This window comes from Strix uralensis, chromosome 13, assembly GCF_047716275.1.
Source record: "Strix uralensis isolate ZFMK-TIS-50842 chromosome 13, bStrUra1, whole genome shotgun sequence".
In the NCBI taxonomy this organism is placed as follows: Eukaryota; Metazoa; Chordata; class Aves; order Strigiformes; family Strigidae; genus Strix; species Strix uralensis.
The window spans coordinates 20,827,059-20,854,565 of record NC_133984.1 but is presented as its reverse complement, the minus strand read 5'-3'; the positions used below and the strand labels follow the sequence as shown (position 1 = coordinate 20,854,565).

The 27,507-nt window shown below is 38.3% G+C and overlaps 2 protein-coding genes across 8 annotated transcripts in view; both read left to right on the top strand.

Moving 5' to 3' along the window:
• The window catches only part of MTM1 (myotubularin 1), a 46,595-nt gene extending 22,849 nt beyond the window's left edge, over positions 1–23,746 (top strand). The window contains exons 8-16 of one of the 4 annotated variants that reach the window (XM_074882287.1): positions 4,538–4,621; positions 5,907–6,056; positions 7,887–8,075; positions 11,702–11,887; positions 12,914–13,120; positions 16,557–16,649; positions 17,512–17,625; positions 17,977–18,153; positions 20,574–23,746. In XM_074882287.1, the coding sequence (XP_074738388.1) occupies positions 4,538–4,621; positions 5,907–6,056; positions 7,887–8,075; positions 11,702–11,887; positions 12,914–13,120; positions 16,557–16,649; positions 17,512–17,625; positions 17,977–18,153; positions 20,574–20,738 (1,365 nt within the window). In that variant the 3' untranslated portion in view covers positions 20,739–23,746. The other 3 variants (XM_074882286.1, XM_074882285.1, XM_074882288.1) reach the window with 3 other exon arrangements.
• Positions 23,747–24,064: 318 nt separating this feature from the next.
• The window catches only part of MTMR1 (myotubularin related protein 1), a 39,696-nt gene continuing 36,253 nt past the window's right edge, over positions 24,065–27,507 (top strand). For all 4 annotated transcript variants that reach the window (XM_074883208.1, XM_074883206.1, XM_074883207.1 and 1 more), the window contains exons 1-2: positions 24,065–24,241; positions 27,031–27,136. In XM_074883208.1, coding sequence (XP_074739309.1) covers positions 24,117–24,241; positions 27,031–27,136 — 231 coding nt within the window. In that variant the 5' untranslated portion in view covers positions 24,065–24,116. The remainder of the gene's footprint in view (positions 24,242–27,030; positions 27,137–27,507) is intronic.

Below are 27,507 nucleotides of genomic sequence, written 5' to 3'. Positions count from 1 at the left end.
CTTTTACTGCAGTATTGTTCTGAACCTGAATGTCTCTTGGGTGTATGTTTTATTTTTTTTTAAGTTTCCAACCATTTTTGTCAAATTTAGACACATCTGTTGAAGCTGCAGTTGATTGAATTCCTGGAAAAATCGACTGGGTGCAATAGGAGCTGTGGAGAAGTGCTTTCTGTTGGAGAGGCAGGATTAATGACGAGAGAAGGGAATAGAATTTTGTGTGTGGAGGAAGGAAAGAAATGAGTGGGAGTTAAGGTGGAGGCTCAGAGTACCTCAAGTATTGCTTGGGGAGAAGGAGGGTTTAGCAGGGATATACCATAGATGTGGAGGGAAGGAAAGATGTGAAGAAGGCACGAAGCAGAGCTAGCTGACTTTTTATTAAACCCTCTTGTTTGAAAGGCTTGCCTGTGTGCGTAATGACGCACTGAGAGAGGTTGGCAGGGCTTTTCTGCTTTGTGGGGTCATGCGATTCCTACAGCTGGTCTTGTAGTTTGCCTCTCCAACTTTCCTCTGCCCTCTGCCCTCTGAAGGATATAAATGTACAGCCAGCTGGTCCATACTAAATGCCTGTGGGCAGTGAAGTAACTTCCCTGTTTTCATCCTGACATGAGATGTGTGTCTGTATGTGAGAGGCACTAATATGAAGGAACCTGTATCCACAAAAACCTAAGCCATGTATTTTTACTAAGATAGTACCTCTCAAATCTTACATCAAGTGATAAGAGAACCAATGCAGCATATATTGTAAATGACACAATTTCTTCTTCCCATAATTTCTTTGTCCCTTTTTCCTGCTGCACAGTAGAACTGCATTCAGATTATATCCACCGTGATGTGAAAGCTTCAGCAATGTTAAGTTAATCAAGACATAGATACAAACATACTGCATTTAATCTGTAAATTTGGGTTATTTAGGACAAAAGTGGAAATATGTGGATCATGCAGATGTGAAGCTTACCTGAACTATAACAAACCCTTCTGGGATCTAAATATGTATTTATCACATTGATTTGTTCACTGTTGTGGGGTTTGTCAATTTGGTGCATCAGAATAATAAAAGGTTCAATTCAACAAAGAATGTTATTAAATAGAAATTATTTCACATTGCTCATTATCACATTTTGTTTCTAACAAATAAAAGTAATGTACGAATGTGTGCTAAATATGGCTTGTATTGATGCAGTAAGAAATTACAATTGTATCCAGGCATATATCTTATGTTTGCTTAAGTATATAATTCTGAGTATTAAAATGGTTATAAATGAGTTGCTTGTTACACTGAAGTTAAACTGTAGTTTGAAATTGAATAGAATTACATGAAATGAGTATAAATGTATGCAGTTTTAAATACTTCTACTTGGGCTTTTCTGCTGTGTCATGTTGGGATACATATATATATACAAATTTTACTTTCATCTAATCAGCTGCTTAAGCAGACATGAATGTATGAAAATCTTAAGTTGAGAAATTACTTTAAACTGTATATTGTTGAATGCAACCATGCTATGATTGTCAGAGTCAAAAATGAAGCATTTTTACTCTTTGAAGAGTAAAAGAGAGTGCTTTATATATTGCTTTGAATGTTTTGTTGTGAGAGACAGACCTAAGGTATGGTGGGGATGTTGCTGTATTTCAGACTCTGGCATTTAGCTTGGACTAAAGCTCAGGCCATCTTCACAGAATACTTCAAGACTTGAAATATAAGGTCTTAAGTGAAAGGCTGTTGAGGGTGGTGGGGGCAGCATTCAGATCTTTAATCTCTTTTGCACAATGAATAAGACTTTCAGTAGTAACCAGATTAACTGTACAGTCTGTACACAATATGCACACATAAAGGTGTGTATATACATTTTTGTTATAACTTAGTCAGCTCCTGCAGAAGAAAAATAATTTTTGGTCTTCAGGGTTTTAGATGCTGTTCATTTGAAAATGCTGTTCTTGTTGGAGTATACTTCAGGAGTTTTCTCTGAATTACTCATACAAAAATCTAAGACCAAACTTTGCTCCATACACCTTTGCATTCATTGTAGTGTTCTGTTACTTGTTAGACTTCAGATTTTTGCTGGTTGATCCATGCTACTAATGATTTTCTTTCTTTAGCAATATAGGAAGAATTTGCACTACCTGGAATGTCAACAGAGCTGATTGTCAACTTTAATAGTTGTGGGTTGCGTGACTCAAAGCTTTTGTAGCAGATATAGTAAAGCTGCTGTAGCTAAGTGTTTTAAATGAAACATGCTGTACATATTAGGACATTGTTCTTTCAGAAAGGAGTCTGTCCATCCCCTCCTCATGCATAGTAAATTTAACTCTGTTTTTTAAAAGGTGAAAACAAAATACACTTTTCCATCTGATTTCTTGTGGATTCTTTTGTGGGTGACATGAGCAGCATAGCTGCCATTTCTTTGTTTCTAGTTTGGAGCAGAACCTTCTTTATTTTTATCAGTAAAATCTTCTATGTAACAGCTATCACAGTGCACTGTAATAAACTCATGTATTTTACTGATCAAGGCTTAAGCTGGGTAGTTTTTACATTCTCATGAGGAAACTTGCAGTAAGTAGCAATTTAAGTAACATATTCCTGCCTTTGAGACATCTTTTAAGTGATCTGATAAGATTCCAGTGTTTCTGTTTCCTACTGTTATAAGATTCTCGTTTGTCTCTGGTTCCTTGGTGAATTCTTAGCATAGTTGCTCTTTGGGATATAGCAAATTCCTCTGGGGAGGAGGGGATGATTCTTGTGTGCAGCTATTTATTAATAGTTCAGCAAATCAGTTGCTTTAGCAATATTCCTAGTTTGCAATCAAAACACACAGCCAACCTTTTTCAGTTTTTCTGCTTAACTTCTGATACTTGCATTTATTTCTACTGGAATGTTTTTTTTCTGATACATAGATGTCCACCTCTTTCCTTTTCCTTTCTTCATCTCTCCCTCCATCCCTCTTGGTGGCAGTTTACTTAGTCAAAAGAATCTGTAATGTTTACTTACACTGAAGGCCTACTCCTTTAAAAATGTTGAAGACATTCAGAAAACACAATTTGGGAATGCATTGTTTACTTCTGCCAATGAATGTTCTTGCTCTGAAATACTGATTTAATTTAAAATTCCAGTTTCTAAAACTAGTGGGATAAAGTATCTTGTGTGAGCAGTAACGTTCTTTTAAAATACTTGTTGATTTCGAATACATGAGAAAAAACTCCTCCTTTTGGAGTGAATTAAGTTTTGTGTTTTGATTAGAGCTGTTTGTTTGCTGTTTAAACCATTGTAACACATTAGGCTAAGCAGAATTGCCGTGAGCAATTAGGGTCTGCCTTCATAAGATCTAAAGAAACCTCCATCTGGGCTGATGGTGCACTTAGGAAGCATTGCTTTAGTAATCATGGCACCTTAAGAACCACGATTTTTTTCTTGCTTGCCAGGTTTTCTGCATTTCTGCTTAGTTAAGTCTATGCCTGTGAAAATTATGTAGGTTTGGGATGATCAGTTTAGCATTCAATTTCTTCTTTTAATGTCTTTGAATCGCTAGGAGACTTTCAGCTTTTTTGTTACAAATGAGCTGTGATGGGCTCTTGAATGCTTTCTCCTCTGGCTGCTGTTGCTCAAGTTAGCTCAGGACAACACATTCTCCTCTGCATTTTATTTTTTTTTTTTTTTTAAAACAACTTAGTTTCATGCTCCAGTTGGCATCTGAAGAATTTGCAAGCCACCAAATTCAATTTTCTCAATGAAGGAGATCCTTAAAATAAACATTACTTTTGCTTTCATCATAAACTGTAAAAACAAACCAAGGAAAAAAAGGGTTAGTTAGGTAATGCAGCCCACTTGGAATTGGTTGAAAGGACAAGAAAGCTAAAAGGTATGAGGAAGTTGGGTGAGGATGCTGCGTTTGTTGTATAAATGTGTCTTGCGACTGAGCAACAAAGCAAGAGAAAAATAGATAGTGTAACCTGCTAGCAACATAGTTTGTTTCATTTTCAATAGCAACTTTTAAATTTTCATGGAGTTTTACAGTAAACTGGATTTCCGTTAGTAAGGATCAATTGGGAAGGGAATGTAGAAAGAAGGCTCCTTCCTAATGACAATGAATAGCAATTAAAACCTTTTTACACTTTCAATTTAGTATCTAAAATTTTATGTAGTAATTGCAGCTGTATCTATCGGAGAAATTTTGGTGAGAAGACAGTAGTTTATTTGGTGAGGACGTGAAATATGGAAAATAAGTTGATATAAACTATTTTAAAATATTTCAACCTCCTGACAGTAAAAAAAATCCAACCGTTTAAGATTTGTAATTTTTATTATTTTATCACTTCTTGTTTTAACTATTGTCACATTTTCATTATTTCATTAGCAGATCTGTATTGTTGGTTACTTCTTGCTTTACGGTCTTATAAATATCAGATATAAATGGAGAGAATGAGGCTGGCATGGAAAAGTCAGTCCTATTTTGTGGTGGACATCAGGTATAACTGATGATGAGCCCTCAGATTTGCCATTTTCAGTCAGAGTTTGGTAATAAGCTTCTTTTACATCCTACAGCTTTTTTTTGCATATGCAAATGAAGAAAAGTTTTCTGAAAATGGATGGATGGTGTACAATCCAATGTCCGAATACAGGAGACAAGTGAGTTGCTAAAGTTGCAGTTGCCTGGTGTTTTCATATCTGACTACTTTACACAGAGGAATTATTGTTTGTACATTTCTCTTATCAGCTGGGGGGGGGTGGGACGGGGGATGGGGGACGGACAAGAATAGAAGAAGATGGAAATAATTACAATTGCTGTTTAAACCATTTGAAAAAAAGTAAAGAAAATAAATAAAACACTGGAACCTTTAAAAAAAAAATAGAATGTCACAGGAAGGTAGCCTTTGCTCTTTGAAGGAAGTTATTGATAACTCTTACAATGTGCCACTGTTAACTGAGCAGGGGGCAGGGAGAATGTGCCAATTACATAACTACAGTGTCCTAAATATAGATTTGATTTGGTCTTTGATTTGGTCTACGTCTTCCTCAAGTGAAGGCGGGGGGGGGGGGGGGGGGAAGGCATCTTATTTTAGAAACAGCACTGCTTTACAGAAGTTACTTATATGTTTTTCGGTAGTCTACCTTGCTCTTTAGGTGATTTTGAAAAAATGTCAGTGAAAGAGAATGATATTATTTAATTTTAAAATGTCTTTTAGACAATTTTTTTTGCTTTAAATATGTTTTTTTAAAGAAAAAATTAAATAGCAAACAATAAGGACTTCCTTAGATTTTTTTTTTCCCTCCATAGTTTTTCAGTTCAAGGTTTAGAGGCCTAAGACCCAAAAAAAGGTAAAATACAAACACCCACACAAACCCCACTGTGCATGTGCCTGTGTGGTGGGCTTATCAGTCTTTCTCAATTTCCTGGCTGCTGTTTGTGAAATGCCTTACTGATCAGACTGCGACTAAAAAGTTGTTTCTCAGTAAGAAAGCTACCCTGAATCTTATTTTTAACCTGAAGGTAGTATCAGGCTACAGGGAAGAAAGGTTCAGACAAGACTTCATCCCCCCATCTTTTCAGCAGGCGAAATGGAAAGGCAGAGCTTTGAGAGAGGAGAGAAGGCAATTTTCTTTCCTCATTCCCACAGTTAAAGAAATACATCTACTAGTTTTATTCATTGTTTTGGAACTTGATTTAAGAATAGAATTGTGTATGTAAGAGTGTATGAGATAGCTGTGCAGTTGTTTAAGGCTGTGAATCCATCAGCAATGAGCTGTTTTGCAAGGTCTTGTAATCTTTTCTATTGTTTTGAAACAGTACTGTAGTTAGGTTAAATTGGTAGGTTGTTGCCACCATGTGGCCATAATGTCCCGTAAAATTCAAGAGCAGAATTATTGTTTGTACAGCCAAAAACACATTGAAAAACTTTGTGTTACATTTTAGGGACTGCCTAATGAACGGTGGCGAGTAACTTTTATTAATGAACATTACGGACTGTGTGACACATACCCATCGCTCTTAGTAGTGCCATATAATGCAACAGATGATGATCTCAAGAAAGTTGCTGCCTTTAGGTCCCGAAATAGAATCCCGGTGAGTATTATGTGGGGAAAGTTACCTTATAGTGTAGCTATAAGTTTTAAGTATGCATCTAAACAACTTTTTGATGAGCACGACACAAAGGATGCTTTTTTTGGAAATGGTTACAGCAAAGTAGTTTTGATTGGCTGGTGTTTTTTACTGCTTGAAACTCGTGTCTTTGCCAAGCCACATTTCCATTTCTCCCCCACAACAATCACCCGTTCCAGCTTTGTTGGTTTTAGCTTGACTTTTCTAGTAACAACTGCCAGTATTGCAGATTCCCTTTTCTTAATGAAGTATGAGCCTTAGACTGCCATCTGTACTAATTTGTTGACTATTGTTGTATGCACATAAAATGTGATAGCAAATGTTATCTTCCCGTAAGCAAACTGCATAGCATTTAAACATAGTTCCAGTGGTCAGTCCTAAAATAAGACCTCATGCATGGTCTCTGCAGTCAATTCTTGCTCTTTTTAGTTTTTTTAAATTGGGCTGTGGAATTGAAGATAAACCCATTTGACTTTTTGGGTATATTTCTCTAAAATTCTTTGAGGTAAGAGAATTTTTATGTATCAACTCTTTACAGCACTCTAGAAAATACTAATTTCTATCACAATGCGGTCTGTTCTAACTAATATTTCAATTTGGCAAACTCAGAAGAAGTGCTAGATTCTTAGCCAGTATCAGAAAGCTGCCTTGAATCTCAGTTAATTTCAAACAGATGTGAAACTCAGTATGATAAATATTTATTAGATATGGTATTTACTGACAGGCTAGGCCTATAATTATAAATTTACTCTCTCTGTATGTACACGTATGTATATGTATAATATATAACGTGTACAAAATATATATCTGAAATATACAGTGTGTGCATATAGTTCTTATAACCCAGCTGTATCTTCTCTGTCATCTCAGAATTCATGACAGGGCTTTTATATGCCCATACAGTGAAAGTCATTTCCTTGGTAATAGTAATTCTGTTCTTGTCAGGAAATAACCAATCATACTGACCCCCACACACACTGACAGCTCTCGTTTCTAGATATACAACTAAGGGTTGTATTTCAAGAGTGAATCTGAGGATTGTTTTTTTAAACTCTGATGGTCTTTCACTCTATAACCCACAATTTTCAGACAGGGTGAGAATACTGTTTCTTAATATTCTTCAACGATGAAGTTGAAGGTTTTGCCTGCTTCTTGGGCTGCTTATCTTTAATCTCTTGCACTGCAGTCTGTTCCCTGGGCAGCTCACTATCTCTTGTTTGTGGAAGTCCCTGCTGGCTCAGAACAACAACAGAGCCAGCGTGCACTTTGCTGCAATGCCTTCTCTTTGTAAAGAGGGCTGAAGAACAAAATGTACTTTAAAGAGAAGGGGAAACATTCAAGATGCTGCAGGAAGGTTGAACTTTCCTTCCTTATCCAAAAAAAGGGAAAAGTTCTTATAGAACTGGAGCATCTTAGTCACCATTTCTACAATGAGTTCATTCTTCTGAATTGTTTCTTAGTTTCAGCAGGCATTGCTACGTTTATTTCCAGTTTGCTTTTCAGAATTATTTGTGCAACAAAAGAGTTGTAGGAAAATATTAAAATGCAGAGGATTATATAGGTAAGTATAATTTCAATAAGTTAAATATGTAAGAGAATGAGCTCTTTTAAAGATCGTTATTATTAAATTTTATGAGACTGAAGTGGGAGCAGTTGAGATGTCTGGGGATTATCTTGTGAAGAAATAAATTAAAAAATGTTAATTTTCATATTAAAGAATGCAACTTTAAAATTTAAGTTATGATTTTTTTAATAAAATGTATTTCTTCTAATGTGTTTTGGACATGTGACTAGGTTCTGTCATGGATTCATCCGGAGACTCAAGCTGTTATTATGCGCTGCAGTCAACCCCTTGTTGGAATGAGTGGCAAGCGGAATAAAGATGATGAAAGATATCTTGATATCATCAGGGAGGCTAACGGGCAAATCTCAAAACTGACCATCTATGATGCTAGGCCCAATGTCAATGCAGTCGCAAACAAGGTAAACAGATGCTTTATAGTCTTATTTGTGAAGGGGGGTGGGGAGGAGTATTAGTTTGAAGTTTCCTGAGAGGAGATTTTTGGGAACAGTAGTAATCTTAATGTAGATAAATTTACATAATTAAATATATATTTACATAATTAAATACTGAGGCTCAAGGCCATGAAGGCCATGAATGCCTAAAGCGGGTCATAAGCAGGGTTTCAGGACCATACATGGATTTCCAGACACACTTTACCCTCTCTCTTATCAGTCAAGCACAGATCTTAGCGTGAGACTGCAATCAGCTATGACTATGCTCTGCACTGTGAGGTAGGTGTAGGCTGAGCTGTAGAGCATGTCCTCTGTTGGAATGACATGCCACCTCTGTGCAAGCCACAGCTCAGCTTCATATTCTCTGGGAAAGTCTATCCTGGAAAGGCCATGTGCATAAAGCCAAGCCCACTGATAAGTATCCTTTGTCTGGTTCTTTCTAACCATTACATGAACCATTTCAGACCTATCCAGGCATCCAGCAAATAAAGAGAATGTGATGAATAAGTTAACTTGGGCCTCGCACTCTATACAGCAGTATGGGTATGATCTTGGATACCTAGATACCTGTTCTCCTTAGGTGCCTGTAGTCGGTAAGTGCAGTAACAGAAGTAGTGTTTCCATCTGACAAAGTGACCTTTTCTTTGCTAATTTGCACTCAAAGCCTAAATGGGATCAGAATCATAAAACAGCCCAGGTTGGAAGGGACCCAGAAAGATCATCTGGTCCAACCTTTCAAGAAGAAAAGGTGTCCCTGTGCCTTGATTTCCTCTCTGCCCCCCCTCAACTCCGGTGAGGACCAGATTGTTCAGGCATACTTGAGTAATACCAGTCACAGAGTGTCAGTGTTGTGTTTGTCACAGAGCACAGCAGACATGGATGTGCTCCCTGTGTCAGTGAAAAGCCTAGTTAGGGGCAGGTGGTGAAGGACACAATTTTAATACTTTCTTCATAGGAGAACATACCAACTTCACTCCCTCCATGTCTAGGATAGTCCGTTACCTGCTGAACCTCAAGCATAAACGAAGTGGATGTGCTTTTCAGTACTTACAGTGAAGTTGTGTGTCTGCACAGCAAAGAGCATGAGAGATACCAGCTCAAGTGGGTTTGAGATCTCAGTGAAACAATGTGTTTATCTGGGAGAGAAGGAAGTCTAGCTTCTGAGTAGTTTTTTGCACAAAATGAACACTAATTTAGTGGAACTCTTCAGTGTTTGTGCTGAAAGGAATTTGAAATGATGAAACTTGTTTGCCTGTAGAAAGTTTATATGTAACAAATGTGAACTTGCTTCAGAATTCAAGAGGGACAATAATGTTAGTGTTTTGCTCTGTGCAACTTAAAACGCACGCATCTGTACCTTTATAGCCCTCTTCTCTATAATAGAGAATATAATTTATTAAGCAAGAAATAGGGCTTTTTTTTTTTTTGTATAGCACACATTCTTTCAGAGACTCTATCCTGGGGGCTGTTTGGCTAGGTTTTAATCTGAAGGTTTGTATTTTGAGGGTCTGCCTCTATTGCTTGCATTTTACTCTATGAATTGCATTATCCTCTGCAGACTGAATTTTTATGGGTGAACAAAACATGTAATCCTTTTGTTTGCATTGTGGGAGGAATGTCAATTCTTACATTAACTTATTTTTTTTCCCAGTTCTTGGACAAACTAAAATTTTTATCCCATTTGTTTCAAAGATGTATTACATCCAGACTTTATACACACATACTCACTGAAGTATGAAGCACAGTTTTCAGCTCTTTAAAATGGTCTATGTGTTTCACCCATGTTTTAATTAAGTCCTGATATATCTAAATAAAAAAATACTCAAATCATAGCAGTAAAAGCAGTAGGGTGCATTTCCGGGTCTGAGGGACTGTGACATAGAGTGAGAGCCAGTGTTGATCAGCACTGAACAAATTTTTCTTGAACAGCTTAAGCGTAAGCAAAATCTTGGGCTATGCTACTTGTGCATTCCTGTGTTCTTTTTACATAGGTCAAGACCACACGGTCAGTAGGAGTTGCAGCAGCCCTGATGCTAAAATTACAATCATTCCTCACCAGGACTTCATAATACTCGAAGGAAAGAGAAAAATACAATCATTACTTCTTTTAGCCCAGAGCCTGGCAGCTCTGAATACCCCCACATCTGAGGAAGGAGATAGAGAGCATAGAATAGAGATACTGTGCTACTGTACGGAAACGTAGGTGGTTCTAATGGGAGCTATATCGTAATTTAGGTTGTTGTCTGATGTGTAGCTTGTGGCTGTAATGGCTTATAAAGGCAGAATTTATTTATCACAATTCATGGCATGGCATGTTTTTGCTGTCTGCAGGAACTGCTGCTATTTTGCAGTTACCTTTGGAAAAATCTCATCACTGGCACTGTGTCCAAAAAATATGTGTGGTTTTCCCACTTCCTTTTGTGACCGGGCACATCCTCTGCTGTGGTGGCGATTAAATAACACCACAAGGAGAACAGACTTCCTGCTTACAGGACTCTTTAATTTCTTAATGATCTAAATACATGGTTAGTCTTCAGCAATAAAATTTAATGTTAAAAAAGTTACTTTAAACTTTAATGTTTTTACGAATTTACTACTTAGAGGCAGAATCTAAGATTCTTTAATTCTTAAATGAAACTTAGTTTATTCTGAACTGAACTCTTGGCCAAACATTTTATGATTTTTATCTATTTCAATATCAGTTCAATTTTAGTAGTAAATAACTAGGCAATTTTAAACACAGGAACGATTTTTTCTTTGGTAGCAAGTTTGCACTGGTAAACCTGAGACTTACTCTCTTGAATTAGTGGTGTAAAGAAACAGACGAATCCTTTCGACTGGATTTTTCTAATTGATACAGAAACAAAGAAATGAGCAATTTTATTCCCTGGAAGTGGTGATTTACTATGTTACAAGTAATTGCTGTTTTGTGTGCTGTGCTTTACATTTTAATTTAACCTTAATAATCTGCCTGGGAAGTAAGTTGATTCCTTCTATATTCAGAATCTTGAGTTTGTTTAATCCTTGGTGGGAAAAGTGAACATAAATGAAGAAAAAATACTGAATTTGTAATGTCAGTTGGTCAAGGAAAAGCTGTTTCCACCACGAATCTCAAAACTAATGAGGAAAGTACAAAGGTCTTTTTATTCTTAAAGCAGTCTGAGTCCTGACTGATGTGATGCTGGCCCACTGTCCCTCACCTGGCTAGTTCAATCCTATTTGAAGGTCTCCAGGCTCAACAGTACAAACAACCTTTTACTGTTAATCTAAAATCATTAGTTTTTCCTTTTAGGGTTACTCCCTTGAGGTTTTGAAAGGAGCTAGGCTCACTGGAGCAACTTGAATGTCTTTCTGGCTGTGTGCTATACTTAATAAATACATTTTGTCCTTCTGGACAAGCCCCTATGTATTCTTCTCCAGCATTTGCCCCTCCAAAGCTTGTATCTGAGACTGGCGTTTTAAAGAAGCAACTGAATATATTGCCCAACTACAAAACAAAGTATAAACAAAATTCAGTCCCTTCTTGCCCTGTTGAAAACCTGCTACAACAGTGTATATATGACTGAAGTTAATTTTAGATCTCTTGTTTGTAGGCAACTGGGGGAGGATACGAAGGTGAAGATGCATATCCCAATGCAGAACTTTTCTTCTTGGACATTCATAATATTCATGTCATGCGGGAATCTTTGAAGAAATTGAAGGACATTGTTTATCCTAATGTGGAAGAATCACACTGGTTGTCAAGTCTGGAATCAACCCATTGGTTAGAACATATAAAGGTAGCTTTCTGCTGTTTGAAATAATGTGTGTCCAAATCTGTCGTATCAGACTTGGTTTCTTTGCTAGACTTTGAGATAGTCCTGATATGGAACACATCAAACTACTTGGACTACAGAAACAGCATCACTGAGCGTTGGCTTTTTGTCAACTAGTCTTAGAGTATGTTATGAGGTATCATTACTAAGCAACAGTAGGTGAAATTCAGTGTTTACTGTCTGCCTCAAGTCGAATGTCAGTCTTTAAAAGAGGAAAGCATTATTAGTCTGATTGTCTTTACATGTGTGAGAACTGATTTATTTTGGTTTCTAGCAGTACAGGACTATAGATAACTGTCACTGTGAAGGATTAATAGTTACTTTAGGTGTCGGTATGTATGTGACTATTTTGTGAATTACAGTTTTGTAAATAAATATTGTAAATTCTGTAATTTTCATCTTGTAGCACAAACAAAATACTTAAACTGGTAATTCACCAGTGTTCTTACTAGTTGACCTTTGAACCTTTTGCCTCAAGTACAGCTGTGCAGAAGTATTTAGAATAATATGTAATGAATCCTACTTAATAAAAATTTTCATTTTAAGTTAATATTTAGAAAATAAGCATATTAGAAGAATACAAGTTCCTTTTTCCAACAACTGAGATATTTCAGTAATTTAGTTCAAAGAAAGGAGCCAAATGAAATACAGAGTTTTTAGAGAGTATATGCTATGGTAAATCCTCCCTTTCTTTAAAAAAGAAGCTTATGTTCTTTGGTTTATCGAGGTTACTGTTTTCTGCCCCATTTTTTAAGAATTTGCTGTGAGATGAATTAGATCTTACTAAGGGATTAGGGAACCAATCTGTTTCTCTTTCTATACAAGAAATTTAGTTGATCTCCTAGAAAATTCTTTTCCAGTTAACTACACCATTCTCTGTAATGGAAACAATATCAATTTAGATACTGTGTAGATACAAAGAAATCAATTTATTTTTGGTCGAATGATAACGCTAATCTGTGTTGTTTGGTGTCTGTTCCTCTTTGTTAGCTTGTCCTGACAGGAGCTATTCAAGTGGCAGACAAGGTGTCCTCAGGAAGGAGCTCCGTGGTGGTTCACTGCAGCGATGGCTGGGACCGGACAGCACAGCTGACATCGCTGGCCATGTTGATGCTAGACAGCTACTACAGAACAATTGAAGGCTTTGAAGTTCTGGTGCAAAAAGAGTGGATAAGCTTTGGACACAAATTTGCATCGGTAAGAGGAGATAATTGCAAGGACTAGGCAACGTTAACATTCTAAAAAGCTTTTAATGTTAAACTACTCATTGTGTCAAGATTTGACAATTCTTCTCATTATTTTGGAATTCTGATTTAAAACGTTTCCAGGTAAATCTGAGCAGAGCTTTTGTTTCTGGACTTGCTTAGTTAATATTTTTTTGCTTTTTCTGAGAACTGATACTTTGTCCTTTACACCCTTTTAAAAACACAGAATTGCTGGGGTTACTGTGGTTATTGAGCAAAGAAAATGAGAAGGCAGAAAAATTATGTTTAAACAAACTTTTCAGAAGATCAAATAAGACTGGGACATGAGGCTTTTCCCTCACCCTCCCTTTGGATTATTTTGAATGTCATGAAATGCAGATGAATGAGTCTGACCAATGTCTTTTAAGTGATGTTTTGAAAGCTTCTTCCAAGACTTGTCATAATAGCTCTCCAGAGGCTGTCACTGGGAATGCTGGCTCTAGTTCTGTTCAGTTGTCTTCTGGATGCTTAGAAGGTTAAGTAGAAATTGTCTATAGCAAGTCCTTAATATCCTACCTGTGTATAATGCAAAGTCAAGGGTGTTTGTATTAGGAAACTTTTCAGAGTCTTAGCGGAACTTCTCTTAAATTTGGCAGCTAACCATTTAACCAGGAAATCTGTGAGGAACCTGGCGAAGCAAAATAGGTTGCCAGGGAGAGTGTGCTGGGATATGTAAACATAAAACTTAAGTTGGAAGCTTTACGACAGTGTTATGTGTTGATGCTGAACCTTGTAATTCACAGTAAGAAGTTTCCACACCTTCAGTAGAAGTTATTTGCACAGACAATTTGTCCCTAGTGGAATATTCTAAAAATACTACTTAATATTGCTAAAGTTGGGAAAATGGCAATCTGGAAAAAATCAAGAAATGGAAAAGTATACCTGTGTGTGTATTTCATGCCCATTTTACATTTGCAAAAGTGTCTCAGACATTTGGAAATTCATGTATAGCTACTCAGCATGAATCACTTCACTATTTAAGTGTGCTTGTCTTTGATTGGACATTCTAAAGGTGCTTTGAGGCTTAGATTTGCATTTTGATTGTTGGGAGTGATACCTGCTCTAGTCCAACTTTTTGCGTACTTACCTGTAGTCTTCTAGTAGTGACATGTTATAAACCTTCGAAGTATTCTGTCTTGGTACTGCCACAGGAAAACACTGGCTTGCCTTTTTATTCTCATATTTTACTTTGTATTTTTAAAAAACGTTATAGTCATGATGCAGATAAAATTAGGAAACTTGTAGCCTAGTGCATATGTTATGGTTTAATACAAAGCTTAAAAGGTGTTCTGTGTGTCCTTCACCATTATGAATAAATTCAACTGATCTATGATTCTTTTTATTAAGCCATTAATTTTAATTTGAGTAGTCAGAGGAGTTTGTTCTCTCTCAACAGGTAACATTTTTCTCCTGTTAGCGAGGTAGGACTTTTAGACCCCTTCCAGATGACTAGCTCAGTCCACTGGTTCATCGCTGACAATGTAGCAGCAACAAGGGTGACTTAAATAGCTTGCTTTTGCTTAAACTACTATTATATTTTCCCTCCTTGCTCGCTCAAGTAGCAGTCTTTGGAAATGGTTGAAGCCCCTCTCCCTTAGCCAGCTGCTGTTTTCTGAGTGTACTGTATATGGTGATTTCATGAGTTGTTCAGCCTGTAGTGACGGTAGTCCTCTTCCAGAGTGTTCTGTAGAAGGGGTTGAGTCACCATCCCTGGAGGTACGTAGAAGATGTGTGGATGTGGCGCTTAGGGACATGGTTTAGTGGTGGACTTGGCTGTGTTAGGTTAACGGTTGGACTTGATGATATTAAAGGTCTTTCCCAACCTAAACGATTCTGTGATAAAAACTGATAATGCAAGCAGAAAATATTTTGATCGTATATGCTCTGTTTCAGTTTGGTGTAATTACTTGATAGAACTGTGAGTTTTAGTATTGAAGACTAGGCACTTCAGTGCAGTTAGCATTTCCTGAACCTCATCTCTGCAGCTATTGTTGTTACACCTTCCCTCAGGTGGGGAGCTGGAGAAGAGTAGGGTGTTTCTTATACTGGCTGGGTTAGAACAAGCTTCATGATTTCATGTTACCAGGGTTGCAGTTTGGATGTTTTAATAAGAAATAACTAAATCGCAGCCTACTTAATAGTTCCTCTCTGTATTTTCTAACGAAGCTCACAGTAAGTTTCCTTGTTGAAAAGGAATTCCCTACCCCAGCTTTTCTGTGTATAGTGACCTTAGTACACTATCCAGATGATAAAATTGCTTGCTATGTGGAATGATGTTCTAATAATGCATTCTAATATAAAAAAATGACACAGACATAATTATAGATGGAAAATACTCAGACGTCCTAAAACTGCTAGCCATAGTCAAAGTGGAAGGACTTTCACTCCTTACTGAACACATGTATGACTGTTAACAGATACCACATATTTTAAACTATGAAAACTGAAGAGCAAGGAGGCCGATTTGTTTGTCTTCCCTATAGTGCTTTTCTAGTCATTTGCTACTGTTGACTGAGTTCAGCTACAATGCCCCATCTTCAATTCTATTATTTTAAACTATCCTGCAAATCATTGTACAGAGTAGTGTACTGGTTTTATGATTTTTCACTTTTTTAAGACATTAAGCCTGCTATCTTATAGGCAGATAGACAACATTTTAGTTCAACATACATGCTCTTCTTTTGTCTCCTCCAGGCAAGTGTATTCAAGCAGAATTATGGAGTTAATAGAATCTCTTTTCCCTGAATCTCTTATCTGTTCTCAGCTATCAAATATGAAAAGGAATGAAACAGCTTTTACCAAACCTACTTTCTGTCTGTGGGGAGAATTCCTTTGATTGTTACTTTGGACTTCCCAGAATAAGCGGCTCACCCAAACTTTAAAAATGTGCGTTACTTTTCTGTCAAGAACATGAACGTTTCTTTGAGCTCGCTCATGTTCACTGTCTACCCCAGGGTGAATCTTTAGGTTCAAATGTGGAAGGGGAAGAGGAGAATCTCTGTGGATAGTTTGATCTAGGTTCTCCAGTGGCTTAAATTATGAAAGAAGACAAAGTATGTAATTTGGCTTTTAACAAACTTATTACGTAAATATAGTTCAAAATACGTCTTGATTATTTGCAAAGTAATAGATGCTTTAACAGTTCAGCTTGTCCAACAACTAGCAGGTTTTTGTAACAGGACCAATTACCACTTTGGAATTTTTCTCAGACACCTTTGGAACAACTTTACAGTATTTCTGTATATCTGAATCTCTCATCCTTGGTGCAATAAGTAAAACTAATAATTATTACAGAAGCATTAATATTCTTGCACAAAATAAGAAATAATGCCTATTGGCCATAAAATAGACTGTTTCAGTTAACAGGAGGCTGTATTGCTTCATTTCAGAGAATAGGCCATGGTGATAAAAATCATGCTGATGCAGACAGATCGCCCATCTTTCTCCAGTTTATTGATTGTGTGTGGCAGATGTCCAAACAGGTATGTTATATCATTCTTCAGAGGTAACACTGCTAAGAGATTACTGAATTAAAAACCTAGATCTTTATTTAAGCAAAAAAGGTATTTGAAGAGGACAGTATACCCCTCTGATACTGTAGTCAAAAAGGAGTGTATTGACTTTTAAACTGTGCCATCTCTCTACCCAATTTCTAAAAGTGGTATATGAGCTGTAGTTATCTTGCTTAACATGACGTTGGCTATGCATGCAAGGCTGGTCTGTCTTGGATATGGGCTTCTCAAAAAGATATTGAGAGATGTGATCCAGCAGAATGCTTTTACAGGAATTGCATCCAACTCTCTTTAATAGGGTCGGTTGTTTCATTTTAACCATTTTTGTGAAGCTGTCCCTTGAACTACAGGGACAAATGTTTTGTCAAAGCTTGAAAAGGAAACTTGGGAGCTGTTGACTGCTGTGATTTAAATGTTGTATTTTCAATAAGTAATGAAACAAAGCAGCAAACTTAGTCTGTTTAGGGCCAAGGATTAGGAACTAAACCCTTATTTTCCTGTGCTGCACAATAGAGAGTGCACTGTGGATACCTTACCCTGTCTTGCTAGTAAAAATTTAACTGTAACCATTCTATATCTTATTCCTCTTTTTAGAAATTAAAGGTAATTAGAACATTTTGAGAAGAGTTCTTTTCAGTGAGTAGATTGAGAAAGTGGAACACCTTATGTCATCTGATTATTTACTCCGCTATACAGTATATGAAAGTTTTATCTTAAAAATTATTGGTAGATGTATTCAGGCTTCTAAACGCCACCTTTAGCCTCTTAACCAGGGCATGTGCATCTCTTTCCTTTATGATATAAAGAACTAATTTGTCTTTTCTGTTTTTAGTTTCCTACAGCCTTTGAATTCAACGAGCAGTTCTTGATTACAATCCTGGATCACTTGTACAGCTGCCGCTTTGGTACTTTCTTGTATAACAGTGAGTCTCTTAGAGAAAAAGAGGTTAGTCAAACCACTGATTGTTTAATTGTACTGCTGTCTTGACTCTAGATGATTACAAAAAGTTTTGGTTGTATTGTATTTGGTTATATTCCTTGCATGACAGTGGTTTTGAACTTCTTTGTTCTTGTAGAACAGTTGCATGGTAAATTCCTTGGGTTTAGTAGCTTAAAGACTATACAGTCGCTAAAATACTTGTCAAGCACTGGGTTTGGGATATTTCTAATACAGTAACTTACTATGCTTCTACGTAAATCAGAGGTGTATTAGTTTTAGAATGTAATCATGACTTCTATGATGCATTTCCTGATTTTTTTGCAGATATTTACTGTTCTTATTTCAATTTCATTTTAGAAAGTGTCTGAGAAAACATTATCGTTATGGTCTTTGATAAACAGTGAAAAGTCTAAATACACCAATCCTTTTTATACTAAAGAGCTAAACCGAGCACTCTATCCAGTAGCCAGTATGCGTCACTTAGAGCTCTGGGTTAATTACTACATCAGGTGGAACCCAAGAATTCGGCAACAAGTAAGTAAATTCTCTATAATGTACAAAGTGCTTTTAGACTTAAGAAATAGGATTTTGTGTCACAACTGACTTGTAGAACAGTACCTGTGATCTGTTCAGGTTTTTAATACTTGTAAAGATGGAGAAAAAAGGTGAAAATGATTATTCAGTTCTCTCCTTTTTTTTCTTTTTTTTTTTTTTTTGACTCAGCTCTTCTCAGAGCACTGAGCTTATTTCGCTGCTTAGTATCAAGTCATCCTCAAGCTCTTTCTAACCCCTTCTCTTGGGGACAGGGCTGGGGGGGCATTTTTTAAGGGCATTTGATGCTATTAAAGGGTGAATGACAGTGTTTAGAAATAGGGCTTACTGATCCCTGAAGAGTTAGGGCATTAGCATCACAAACACGCTTAATTGCATTTGCTTGGTCTGTCTTCTTTTTCCCAGAGAGTGTATGAAGTCTTTTACAAATTAAGATGACCTATTCGGTCCTTTATCTTTCAAAAATGCTCTCTGTATTGATGGCTTATGGTAAGATTTATTTTTTTTTTTATGTAACTTGGATGATCCAACATTGTTTACACTGTAACTGTTGGATGAAAGCTGTTGTTGAAAATTATACACGTGGATCAGATTGGAAGCCCAGGAAAGCTTTTATCACATTACACATAGTTCAGTTCTGTGCTTTTAATGTTTTGTACATGGACACTCAGTGCTTGTTTTGCAGTCTTGCTAGAAATCTCAGCAATGTGGCATGTAAAGATGGTGTACAGAGACTTACTTGTCCTTCTTAATAAGTTGTGGAGTTTGGAGTAGGAAAAGATAAAGGAGCAATCTTTGACAGCAGCAGCCTTCACAATCCAGCCCCTGGAATGAATCAGGAGTTTTCAAGCAATGCACTTCCTTTTCTGCAGCTGTATTTACTTTATTTATCCTGTATTATTTACAACACTTTAGAGGCTGCAAGAAAGACAGTTTGCTGTATTTTCTTACAAGTATGTGGCCAGTTTTAATTTGAGGTTCTAGTTTTAAAGCGCTTGTTGCTTCTGTGAAAGATGAGGGCATTTTGCAAAAGGTGAATCCAAAGATTTATTTTAAAAAGTGAAGGATTATAGGGCATGCAAATTAGCTGTAAATCTACTTAAAAATGCGCTTTGCCATTATTCAGGAAAGGTTTTTGGCAGGAGTTCTTATTAGAAATGCAAACCCATGTGATAATCTTCCATGCTGCTGCTACTACTGGTCCCTCATTTTCACCATTTTTATATGCAAAATGCTACTTTTTTTTTTGCTGCACACGAAATCCATACTTCATCTTGACTTAAGCAACTGAATAGTGGACATGTGGCCTGAAACAGTTTTTCAGTGACCTTTCTTAGTGCCATTACTTAGAAACATGTTCTGCATCAGACTTCAGTCTAATGAAGAGTCTGGTCTGTTACTAGCAAAATCATTAACCCTACATCTCTGATCATCTTACGAAGTACATTCGGTCATTGATCTAACTTCCACAGTTGCTTCAACATTCGTCACCGTCCTCATCTGGGGTGCACAGGGAGTGGTGCACCTAATAGTGCTGGTTCAGCTGGTTTTGAACTGGCAAGGAGTTGGCATTTGCTCCTGAAACTGTGCTGCTAATAGCTTGTAATTACAGGCAGTTAACTGTGGAAACAGCAGCAACTTCCTGACAGGTTTTATACAGCTGAAGGTAACTTCAGGTTTTATATGTGTCTTGAACATTTGTAATACTTATTTTCTATTTGAAAAAGGAAGCTAAGCTTAAAATGGAAACAGTTAAGATGCTCTTTCTGTGAGTAGTCTCCTGAAACCTAGGGCAGTTGATTTTAAACACATTAAAGTTTACTTACAGAATTCAGTAATAAAGTTCTGCATTTATTTCACTTGTTTATTTACACAACGTTGCAAATTTACTATTAAAAACTGAAGTAAATTTCATCAGTAAGTGAAGTTACTTAATCTGAAGACGTGAATTTCATCTTAGTCTGATCAGTGTGGCTAAAATAGTCGGTCTGGCTAAAGACTCTTTTTAGGGAAGATGATGAGACATCTGACCTCTGGAATCTGAAACCTTTTAATAAGTCAAGAAAAAAGAGAAAAGCTTTGGACAAGGTATTCACACCTATCTTCCACACGGTATTAGATAATAAGAAAATAAAATCCTTATGCTCCAGGAAGTGCTGGCTGATTTTATTGAGGTAGGAAGAACTGTTCTGTGTAAAGATTTTCTTTGGGTGAGAAGAACTGGAAGGCAGAGGGCTCTTGCATTATAGAAATCAGTATTTCTGTTTAGCTACAACTTGTTACAGATGTTGGAAACTACAAATACTGAGAGTAATGCCAGGAAAACACAAATACTACAGCAGCCTAACTGTACAAGCAGTTGCACTGAAGTGATAAGACTAATATAGATCTCTTTCTAGCAGCCAAATCCAGTGGAGCAGCGTTACATGGAGCTCCTTGCGTTACGTGATGATTATATAAGGAGACTTGAAGAACTGCAGATCACAAATAATTCTAAGATACCCAATTCATCAGCCTCATCAGCATCTCCCTCACAAATGATGTCCCAAGTACAAACACATTTTTGAAGAAAATGTTGGCTTCGTTCTATACTGTAATAGCAAGTGGTGCTTAACGTAGATCTATCGTATAAAGAGGGATATTTTAATGCCTTACATTAGACTGTCCTAACACAAATTATTTTAGACTGTCTTCGTTTGAGGAGGACTTCAAAATAAACAAAACCAACTCTTCAGTTACGTGCCTTTCGGAACCTGTGGACTGGGAACATTAGTAATCAACTTCTAGTTATGGAGGGCTTTAAGAATTATTTTTGAAAGTCTGGTACAATTGAAATTAAATCGATTTATTGTTTTCATAAGAATGCTTTAATTTATTACGTTCTAGGTCGATGTTCCTATAAGGAAGTTCATGCTTAGTCTTACACGTCATGCATAAACACATTAATGGCAATAGGAATATTCACATTGTGTAAAATTAGGTATGTGCGTATTCCTGTTAGGAATACGTTTGTGGAGTTCATGAGATAAAAATAAATTATATTGTAAGATTTCAGAGACAAGTGTTGAAATTTTATGGTTACCTGAGAATTCCAAATTTTTCTTTTTTGAAATAAAGAAAAATATGGAAGGGTTTTCACTGATATGCTTCTAAGTAAGAAGTTCAAATAGCTCAAAAGATATAAAAATAAAAGAAAAATCTATTTTTTATTGTAAACTGATTTTATATTTTTTTTAAACAAATGACAATTGTACTAGATTCTGAGAAATCCTGTTTGGGCTAACTGTTCAGCACTAAAGTATATTATAAATTATCACTGTTGGCAATATTGGTTCTTTGGATTAATACAGAATAAAATGGTTCTGAAGAAGATTTATATAATTAAAAACAGACCCACAGAGACATTGCTTAGATATCCAGCAATAGCCATAGTATTAAAGCTTGTGTTTATCTTCTGAAAGTAAATGTGCCTGTTTAAAGGAGCTTTTATACCAAAGTAGGCAAAAATTTTCAGTTATAAATACTGTTGAAAATTTTACATTTATAGCTTACTGTTTAATTGAACTTTTTTGTTCAACAAATTTATTCTCAAGTATTTAAGGGACTTCAGTATACAAGATTTGCATATAGTGCGTGCGCTTATATTGAACCTTCCAGTGAATTCTAGCTTCAGTCCTTCATTTCAGAGGCTTCTTGTAAACCTTTAATTTGTTCCTTTCAGGTATTTTTTAGATAGTTACGAGCATTTCTTATGACAGTACAAACCTTTCTACTTGATATTTAATTAAAATTTTGCATCTTCTCAGAAGTTTAATGATATTTCAGGCAATCCAGGAAATACTGCAATTCAGAATCTGTAGAGGACTCTAATATGGTTCTTTTAAAGGAGATATTTTAATGCTTGAGGCTTCTGTCACTGTAAATTATTGTACATGTGGGGAGTTTTGATCCGCAAGATAGAAATATATATAAATTAAGTTTTGTGTAAGTATATATAATATAGTTTATTAGAAATTCTGCAAGTTTATAAAGTGTAAATAGTTTGCGTATGAAAACTAAATTTAAAGCTATAGTTCCAAAAAATAGAGTTTAGAGGACATCTGAATATTTTTAGAACAGTATTTTTTCAAAGGAATAAAAGTATACCGCCTCTTGATTTAATTCAGTATATACACTGAATTGCACTATTTTTTCAGGGAAGCTCAGAGCATACGATATGTGTGTTCTAAATACCCATGATTTATATGACTTATTTTTGTCCTCTAAATTTCATTCTCCCGTCAATGTTCTTCAGTATGTGTTTCCAAAATAACAGCATTGTCCCAAAATCTTGACATGTTAAGGTAAACAAGATGCATTACATCAGATAAATGAAGAAGGATACTCAGTTGTTCATGATACACTTTACATTTGAAAGCTATGCATACTCTGGTATATATGCCTTCTACTTACTTGTGGTTTATAAAAAAAGCTATTTTTATTAGAATATTTAAAGTTTCTGTATTGGAGTTGAACGTATGGGCGACATCTCTGAGCAGCGTGGAGAAGTTCGGAAAATCTAATAGTTTTTACTGTGTAAACACTACAGGATAACCTATTGCATTTAGGAAAGTGTAATATAATGGAATGGCTCTTTTTGCACTTACTTCGTTACATATATACACACCATTCTTTGTATTACTGGTTCAGTCGAATTTCAGTATTTGAAGCGCTCTAACATAACTCTGCGGGCTTGGATTTTTTTTCAAGTGAACAGGTAAAATACTTGTTTTAATTCTGTTTTTACATGTCAATATTCAGCAAACGTAGGGGTGTTTTTAATCCAATACTTTCTGGAAAATACTACTCTGAAGTTGTGAACGTAGGCGTACAAACTGATCAACGTTAACAGAAAACTTTTCTCCTCTCCACTTAAATGCGCTGTACGGCACCTCCTGAACCCCCTGTGCAGCCGCAGGGGCGGCAGCTGCCCCGTTAACGGCCGTCGGATCCTTCTTGGAGCTGGGGAAGCTCTTGAGGTGGTGGATGAGAGAGTTCCGGGCACCGAGTGCCTTTTCCAGGAGGGGTGAAAAAGCAGGGCCGGGATGTGAACACCACTGTCCATGTCGGAATGCCCAGTGTCCACGTCAGAATGTTATTGTAGTTTTTTCCTTTCTGTACTCTTACTTCCCTGAGCCGGAGAAGATAACATAGTTTTTGTGCAGGGCTCCAGTTAGTTATTTAGAAAGTTTATTTGTTGGATGCCTTCATTTGCTTACGCCTTATCCACCCCAGTGTCACTGTTATGGGTATAGCCTAGAAATGATTTGCGTACTACCTCCTTTTGATGTATTTTTAAACTCTGCCTTGAGTTCAGTTTATTGTCTCACAGCATTTTGTGTCATGCTTGAGAAAACAAGTTTTTATAACTGACCAGGAATCTCCTTCCATGACAGTGTGGGCCGCCCTCGCTGGGTACCGCGGGACCGCTCTGGGGCCGGGTGTTGTCAAAGCGCCTTTGGGGCGGGGGGAGAGCTAACAGCCGTCTGCCATGTATGCGTGTGAAGGGAAAAAAAATAAAGATGTCAATTTTAAACCCTTTGCGTCTGACGGACTGAAAGCATTCGCCTCTTTCTGGGCCTGCCGACGTCGGTCCGGCGCTGAGGGGGCTGGAGGGGGGCAGCCCCTGAGGGGGTGCCGGCAGGCCCTGCGCGCCCCTCAGCCCCGCGCCGGGGCGGCGGCCGCCCCGCCAGCCCTTCCCCCGCCGCGCGGGGCCGCTGCCCGCCCTCGCGGCGGCGCGGAGGCCTGTGGGTAAGCCCCGCCGCCAGGTGACAGCTCTCGGCCGCCGGGGCCCGAGCGGGCCGGGCTGAGGCGGCAGGGCTGGGCCGGGCCGGGGGCGGCGGCGGTGGCGCGGCGGAGGGGCGGGAGTCCGCCATCCCGGCGGCGCAGCGAGGCCCGCCGGAAACATGGAGCGGGCGGCGGCGGCGGCTGGGCCGGCGGTGGAGGGCGGCGGCGTGAACCGGAGAGCCGTGCGGGCGGGGGGCGCCGCGGCGGCAGGGTCGCGGCAGGCCAGCACGGAGACGCTGGACAGGTGAGCGGAGCCGGCGGCGAAGGGCGCGCCGCGGGCGGGGGGAGGGGGGGGGGGGGGGGCGGCGGGAGAGCGGGCTCCGCTTCCCGCGCTCGGGGGGGGACGCCGCGGCCTGCCCTCCCCGCGGCATCGGGCGCCCCTCGGCCCGCGCCGCCGCCGAGCGCGGCCCCCGGCCTCGGGGTGGCCTCCCCGCCGCCGCCGCCGCCCCGCCCCGCGGAACCGGTAACGGAGGCGGCCGCGGTGGCGCGGAGCCGGGCAGCCACTGCAGCGTAAATCTGGGGGTTCATTTTGTGTCACCGCGCAGGCAGATTCCCCTCGGCGAGGGAACTGGCCGTTGTCAAAGTTTCCTGCTTGCGGTTGTGTGTTTTTCGTCTTTAACGTCACCGTTTTTGCGAAGGCTGAGGCTGCCTGCAGGATTCGGCCCGGGGTTTTTTTTTTTTGGGCAGTGCGTAGTTTCCCATCGTCGCAAACCCAAGTGAGACTTCTCAGATTTTACGTCTTTATTCCCGGTTTTATTTTTCAGTCAAGCGGGTATTGGCTGTGCAGAGGTGTCGCGTCCCGGAGCGGTGTGGCGCTGGCTTTGTGTCTCGGTGGCAGAGGCTTGGCGGGGATGGACCCGCGGTGGGGAGCAGGAGCCTGGCCCCGGGCGTTACCGCATCCTAGTTCAGCACTCCTGGCAGAGCCGAGCCTGCCTGCAGAAGTTTCCAGCTGGAGGCAGACTAAAGAGCTGAATTTAAAAATCCTTAAACAAGGAGTAGAAACTAACGGAAATTTCACCCAGATGACAAATAAAGAAAAAAGACTGTATTTAAAAATCAACGCCAGGTTCCAGTCTCCATATTCTCTTTTCTCCTGTTAGGAAAAACCTGGAGTTTTACATCGTTCTAGTGAAAGTGGAAGTCAAATGTCCATTTTCTATCACCAAAACTTACATCTTTGTATTCCTTATTAATGCACTTCCTAGCTTAATTTTCATCCTTCTTTCTTTTCCTAATTTTGCTCTACCCTGGAAAAGTTATAATGTCCGTTTGTCATAGAATTTATTTATTTGCCAGTACGGTTGTACCAGGCTATGCTAACGTGCGTGGCCTCAGACGAGACAGAAAGAAAAGACGTGTACTGGTACGTGTCCCGCTTGACAGATGGTGATAAGTCACACCGGTATGATCAGCATCCTGTGGTACGCTGATACATCCTGAGACACTGACCGTAAGGGATGGACCTGCGTTCACATTCGTTTTCCTGCTGCTATTAATGTTGATTTAGTGATGCCCGGTGAAGATAAACCATGGAAAAATAAATCCTTTTCTTAATTAAGAAGTAAATGCTTATTTGTAAACAAATGTAGGCAAACCTTAAAGAGATGCGCTAGAAATGAAGAGATGTGAGAGGAGGAGAAATAAATGAGATCAGGAAGGGATTACTGCAGGGTCTAGCTCATGCATTCCTTCGCAAGTAAAAAGTTTCTCTAAGTGAATCTGGACTCGAGTTCAGTCCTAACCTGAGAGTTACCTTTATTGTTCGAGCAGGAGTATCACAGATGTGTTTCAGTTGCAAAACAGCATTTTGTGGGAGAGAGCTACTAAAATTATCAGAAAAGTTCTGAAAGAGCTTTCATTTCAGGTGTGAAGTTGTTGCATGCTCTTCACCTTCTATCTACCAATCCTAGCAGAGCTAATGCAAGGGAAGACCTCTAGTTAAGGAGTAACTGGTCATCTTCTGCCATTATCCCACCCTCTTAATGTCCAAGTTGGGGTGCGTTTGTTGGGTGCTGGGTATGCGTATGGAGTTACTCACTTCTGTGTCACAGGATACTCACAATTCAAAGCTAGTTCACGAATGAATTCTAAAAATGAATTAAAATATTCTTTCTGTATTTGACTTCTGAATAAACATTAAATCTGTAGAAGAGCCCAACTAAACTGTTTGAAGAAATGGCAGTTATCTAAGACATCAGCTGAGGTTGCCGTGGCACTCGGGGTCAGGCATTCCCAGTTTTTCGTCAGATGCTGGCATTTTGAAGCAGACCTAGAGCACTTCAAAGTGGCTGGCAACAAACTGTGCAATTTTTTCTCACAATACTGTTGTTTGTAAGCAGTGCTAGTTCAGGTGTCTGTTCCCAAAATGCATCGTCTGGAATTTAGTGTGATTTCTGCTGTTCAGATGCTTTGTCTTTAGGGTTCCTATAAACACCCTCTGCTGCAGAATTCCTTGCTGTGGCACGGGAAGGCCCGTCCTGAAGATTATTCAGAGATTATTTTATGAATAGGAAAAAAATATGGCTAACTAGAATTTAACCTTTAGAAAACATGTATTTTCTACATTTAATATTAATATAGAATACAACACTACGGTAGTTTAATTTTTTTAATACTACCATAGAGTAATTTAATTTTGAGGATTTACTGAATAATCAGGAAATAATAATAAGGAAAGTGTGAGGAGTTTCCTTTTACTTGACCAAATTCATTACATGGGTGGATTTTAAAAAAAGAAAGTGTGAATGAGGAAAAAATGTTACACTGGATAAGGAAAACAGCATTTCTATAAGTTCCTAGGAGCCTAACCTTGCTTTTAACCTACTGACAGCTCTACCTCTCTGGTAAAATCTAGTAAAACTGTTTTCCCTAATTTGATCAGCAAAATAGTTGCATTCTGCCCACAAAGCTAATTTTTATGATGTTAGTGATCATTTATGGTCTTGTTTTTTCTGGATGTGCTCAGTTGCTGCGCTATTCTGAATATACATTTCGAATTACTGCTAAATAATTTGAAATACTCTGTTTTTGTAGCCCAACTGGATCCCATGTGGAATGGTGTAAACAGCTGATAGCTGCAACCATTTCTAGTCAGATCTCCGGGTCTGTCCCATCTGAAGGTGTGTCCCGAGACTACAGGGTAAGTGATTTGAGGAATGCCTTGATTTAAGATAAAAGAGTGAATGATCAGGAAAGTCCTTGCTACCTTGATTATCAGGTGGTAAGTACTTAAGTGATTGCTGAATGTTTCAGAACTAGAAACATCTCATTATGCGTAGGAGTCTTTTGAATCTGCTTTGTTTTTTCCTCCATATTTAGAATAGTGGCATTGAAGTCTACAGAGTAAAAATTCAGACGGGTGAAAGGAAAATTAAAAGTCAGTGTTTTGAATAAAATGCCAAAAGGGAATTGTCTTTCCTCTTGATTACTATGTAAAAAAAAATTTGGTGAAGTAAATTAATAGTTACGAGTTGAAATTGTTTCTAGTGTGTGTCATTCAGAGTACAGAGT